The 4,091-nt window shown below is 58.8% G+C and overlaps 1 protein-coding gene across 1 annotated transcript in view; it reads left to right on the top strand.

The window, feature by feature from the left end:
* Positions 1–50: 50 nt before the first annotated feature.
* Positions 51–4,091, top strand: part of Cbx4 (chromobox 4) — a 5,363-nt gene continuing 1,322 nt past the window's right edge. The window contains exons 1-3 of the mRNA XM_010618737.3: positions 51–1,078; positions 3,024–3,090; positions 3,237–4,087. Of these exons, the coding sequence (XP_010617039.1) occupies positions 927–1,078; positions 3,024–3,090; positions 3,237–4,087 (1,070 nt within the window). The 5' untranslated portion in view covers positions 51–926. The remainder of the gene's footprint in view (positions 1,079–3,023; positions 3,091–3,236; positions 4,088–4,091) is intronic.

Raw genomic sequence — 4,091 nt, 5'->3', positions numbered from 1 at the left:
GAGGGGGTGGGGAAGTCGGTGGCAGGCACTGGGAAGCCGAGCCGCGGAGCCCGAGCCCGAGCCCGGCGCCCTGTGTTGTGCTCCGCTCTCCGGGAAATGCCATCACTAATTTATGCACTAAAAGGAGCCGGAGGAGCTGGAGAGACGCGGGGCCGAGCCGGGGAGGCCGGCGGAGGGAGGGAGGGCGCAGGCACTGACTGATGTGCAGCAGAAAATGGCTCCTTTCCCCTTTCCCTCCACCGAACGGCTCCATATTGCAAAACCAAAAAAAAAAAAAAAATTAAAAAGCGACGAAAATGCAATTGTGTGCCTTCTCCCTCCTAGTGGTGCAGAGAGGGGACGAAAAAAGGCAGAAAATGTTGGGAACTGTCACTGCGGCGCTTTTGGTGGGGAATTTTTTTCTTTAATTTGAAATGCGAAGGCACCGGATGGAGACACGCGCAGGCACACGCACACACACACACTCACACACACAGAGAGAGGCATATTTTTGTGTTGCCGAGTATTTGGGGGTTGCCTGCTCGTGACAGCGGGCTCCTGGGCGTCGAGGGAGTGTAGGGGGGCCGCGGGGCTGTTGGCTATCGGATTAGGGGTCAAATGCAGAACGGCTGAAACCTCTCAGAGACTCCGGGCTGGGGAGAGGAGGAGGGGTACCGCGACTCTGCATTTCGGCTGCTTTGCACGCAGGGTTCCTTGTGAGCATAGTGTCTTTGGAACATGTCGCAGTAACATGCTTAAAATTCTTGACAACTGCAAAATAAACTGCTAGTTTCATTTTCCTTACCCCTCCTCTTTCTTCCTGCCCTTGTGTGTTTATTTTGACTTGGGGGAGGCAGTGTATCAGGGACTGTGTCAGGCCTGCAGAAATGCACCCTCCACGTCCACAGCTAAATGACTTTCGGTTCACGAAGACAGAATAGGGCCTTATGTCATTCCCCACCTGGAGGCCGCAGAGCTGGCTCGGTTTTTTTTTTTTTTTTTACCCATGTCCCCCTCCCTTTTCCTTTGCAAGATATAACACGTGGGAACCGGAGGAGAACATCCTGGATCCCAGGCTGCTGATCGCCTTCCAGAACAGGTGAGCGAACCCCTGCAGCACTGCCCGCTCCGTGACTGTATCTGGGAATGGAAAGTGGGGAGCCTAGCGACAGGAAAGGGGGCAAGAGGAAACAACCCCACAGAGTGGGGCCTCGGCAGGGGGGTGGTGGTGGCTGGGCCAGGCTGCAGCCTCTAACCAGTGTCCTTGGCGGTTACTGTAGCTTGGGAGTGGGGGCAGGGCCCGGGAAGACAGGGCTTGTGTTTTGGGGAAAATGTGGGAAGAGTGTCTGGGGGGCCCTGCAGCTGCCCTGGAAAGGTCGAGGCTTTGCCTGTACTCCTCCTGTGTCCCGGCCCTCAGAGCCTAGGTGTTGCTTTCCTGCAGCCCCTGGCCGCTTGGCACCAGCACCTTGCAGGGCAGCTCCAAAGGAGCTGGCATTGTGAAACCACCCAGACGTCATGGAACTGAACTTAACCTGTTGATGGCTGGAGAAGAGTTGGCAAGGCCTTAAGCCCCCATCTCACCCCCTCTAGGGAGCTGGGGATGACAGGGCATAGAGGCTGTCTACAGTCCTTTGCCCTTCATGACCCTACTAAGTTCTGTGGTGGGTAAAGGTGTGGGCTGGGTGCTGCCTGGTGGTGGAAGGGTGGCTTCTTGGGTGGGTGCTCATCCTCTTGGGCACAGATGCTTATCACGCTGCAGCTGGATTCACCGCTGGTGGCTGTGGTTCTGTTTGGGAGTGGGTGAAGGGGGCAGGGCATGGAGGGGAGGAGCAGCAGCAGCAGCAGCCCTCAGAGTTGGCCACCCCACAGCCTTCCATTCCTCCTCCCCTTTCATTTTGCATTATTTCCTGTGGCACATTTGGCGCTAAAACTAAACTAGACCCACAGAACTAGTGACTGGCAGGGAAGTTGCTCTCCTGCGGCACAGGGGGGCGTCTGTCAGGGATCCTGCCCCAACTCCACCTGGGAGTTCAACACCCTGTAACCATGTCAGCGGCTGATGCCATGTTGCATAATGGGTCCCCAAAGAATTAAAACGCAGGCTGTTGCAATTCCATGCAACTTTGGAGTCAGTCCCCTGCCCGGGCCCCAGGGCATGGTGGGACTCCCGGCATTAGTGTAGGGGCAGTGTGGGGGGTGTCTAGGGTTGCTAGAGGGTGAGTCTCTGGCCTGGGAATGTGCTGCCGCTTTGGCACTGCGGACGGTTACTTCCTTCTCCTATGGAGGAGTAGGCAGTGCCTGAGACAGTCACCCTCAGGTGGGTCACCCTTTGGCTAACCCTGGCGGCTGTAGTGACCTGGTGCCCCCACCCATGGCTTTATTAATAATTAGGAACCCGCTCCAACGAGCTGGCATTGCTTCTCTGCGCTGCCCCCGTCCCGCCCACTGGCTCAGCCTGGGCGGTGCTGTGCAGGGGGCGGGTTCACCAGGTGGCTGAGAACCTGGCCAGACTCTGGCCCTAGGGCGGCCCCCACCCCCAGCCCCTAATTGGCTCATTTGCTGCAGTGTAAATAAGGATGCAGCCCTTCCCCCTGTTTAGTGCCTTGCCTTTAAGGAAACCAGTTCTCTCTCCAGCCTGCCTTCTCTCCTTATCTGAATCTTAATGAGGTCGTTAGCATCCTGTGCTTCTGATGGGGAGGGACGAGGTCAGGGCTCACCCAGTTTGGGCTGCCCCTTCTCCCTGGACCCGGTGCCCACTACTCAGAGGTACCTGCCCAGTGGGGCGTGGTGAGGCCGCCCTTCTGCCTCCCGGCGCAGGCCGACTGCTGTGGTGATATAGATGAATCAGAGGTGGGGAGCCCTTCGCAGAAGACCCTTGGTAGATGAGCTCTGGTGCCAGCTTAAAGAGGGGTGCAGCTGCCTCTGCCTCTTCACCCCCCACCCCACATACTGCTGGCCACTGCCTTAAACCGGAGGTGGGGCATTGTTGAAGTTTGGGGAAGTGACCCCTAGGCTAACCATGTTGCCCTCTGTTCCCTCCCCAGGGAACGGCAGGAGCAGCTGATGGGTTACCGTAAGAGAGGGCCGAAGCCCAAGCCACTGGTGGTGCAGGTGAATACTCATGGCTGCCCCCCATCCCCTCAAGCCCCTCCCAATTCCCCTGTTCCCCCAACCCTGCAGACCCCTGGGGTTGGGCATTGCCCGTGCTCCCCGAGCATGGTGGGGTCCAGCATCTCCCTCATTCCACTCCCTCTCAGGTACCTACCTTTGCCCGTCGCTCCAATGTTCTGACTGGACTCCAAGACTCTTCAGCTGATAACCGCTCCAAGCTAGAGCTGGGCACACAGGGCAAGGGCCAGGGCCACCAGTATGAGCTCAACAGCAAGAAGCACCACCAGTACCAGCCGCATAGCAAGGAGAGAGCAGGTAAGCCCCCCCCACCAGGCAAGAGTGGCAAGTACTACTATCAGCTGAACAGCAAGAAACACCACCCCTACCAGCCGGACCCCAAGATGTATGACCTGCAGTACCAGGGTGGCCACAAGGAGGCACCCAGCCCCACCTGCCCGGACCTGGGCGCCAAGAGCCACCCACCGGACAAATGGGCCCATGGCACAGGGGCCAAGGGCTACCTGGGGGCCGTGAAGCCTCTGGCTGGGGCGACTGGGGCTCCAGGCAAGGGCTCTGAGAAGGGCCCCCCCAACGGAATGACACCAGCCCCCAAAGAGGCGGTGGCAGGCAATGGTATTGGGGGCAAGATGAAGATCGTCAAGAACAAGAATAAGAACGGACGCATCGTAATCGTGATGAGCAAGTACATGGAGAACGGCATGCAGGCGGTGAAGATCAAGTCGGGCGAGGCGGCGGAGGGAGAGGCGCGCTCCCCCAGCCACAAGAAGCGTGCCCCGGAGGAGCGCCACCCCCCAGCCGATAGGACTTTTAAAAAGGCCACTGGCGGCTCCGAGGAGAAGAAGACTGACACGCCCTGCAAGAGGAGAGAGGAGGAGGCGCCGGGCCCGGGGGACCCGCATCCCCAGGACAGCAGCTCCCGAAAGCTCTCCCCGACCAAGGAGGCCTTCCCAGATCAGCCCCTGCAGCTCACCACCAAGCCG

This window comes from Fukomys damarensis, unplaced genomic scaffold, assembly GCF_012274545.1.
Source record: "Fukomys damarensis isolate Sample0158 unplaced genomic scaffold, DMR_v1.0_HiC HiC_scaffold_23, whole genome shotgun sequence".
In the NCBI taxonomy this organism is placed as follows: domain Eukaryota; kingdom Metazoa; phylum Chordata; class Mammalia; order Rodentia; family Bathyergidae; genus Fukomys; species Fukomys damarensis.
Note: the sequence above shows the minus strand (reverse complement) of the source record. Positions and strands in the feature narration are given on the sequence as shown.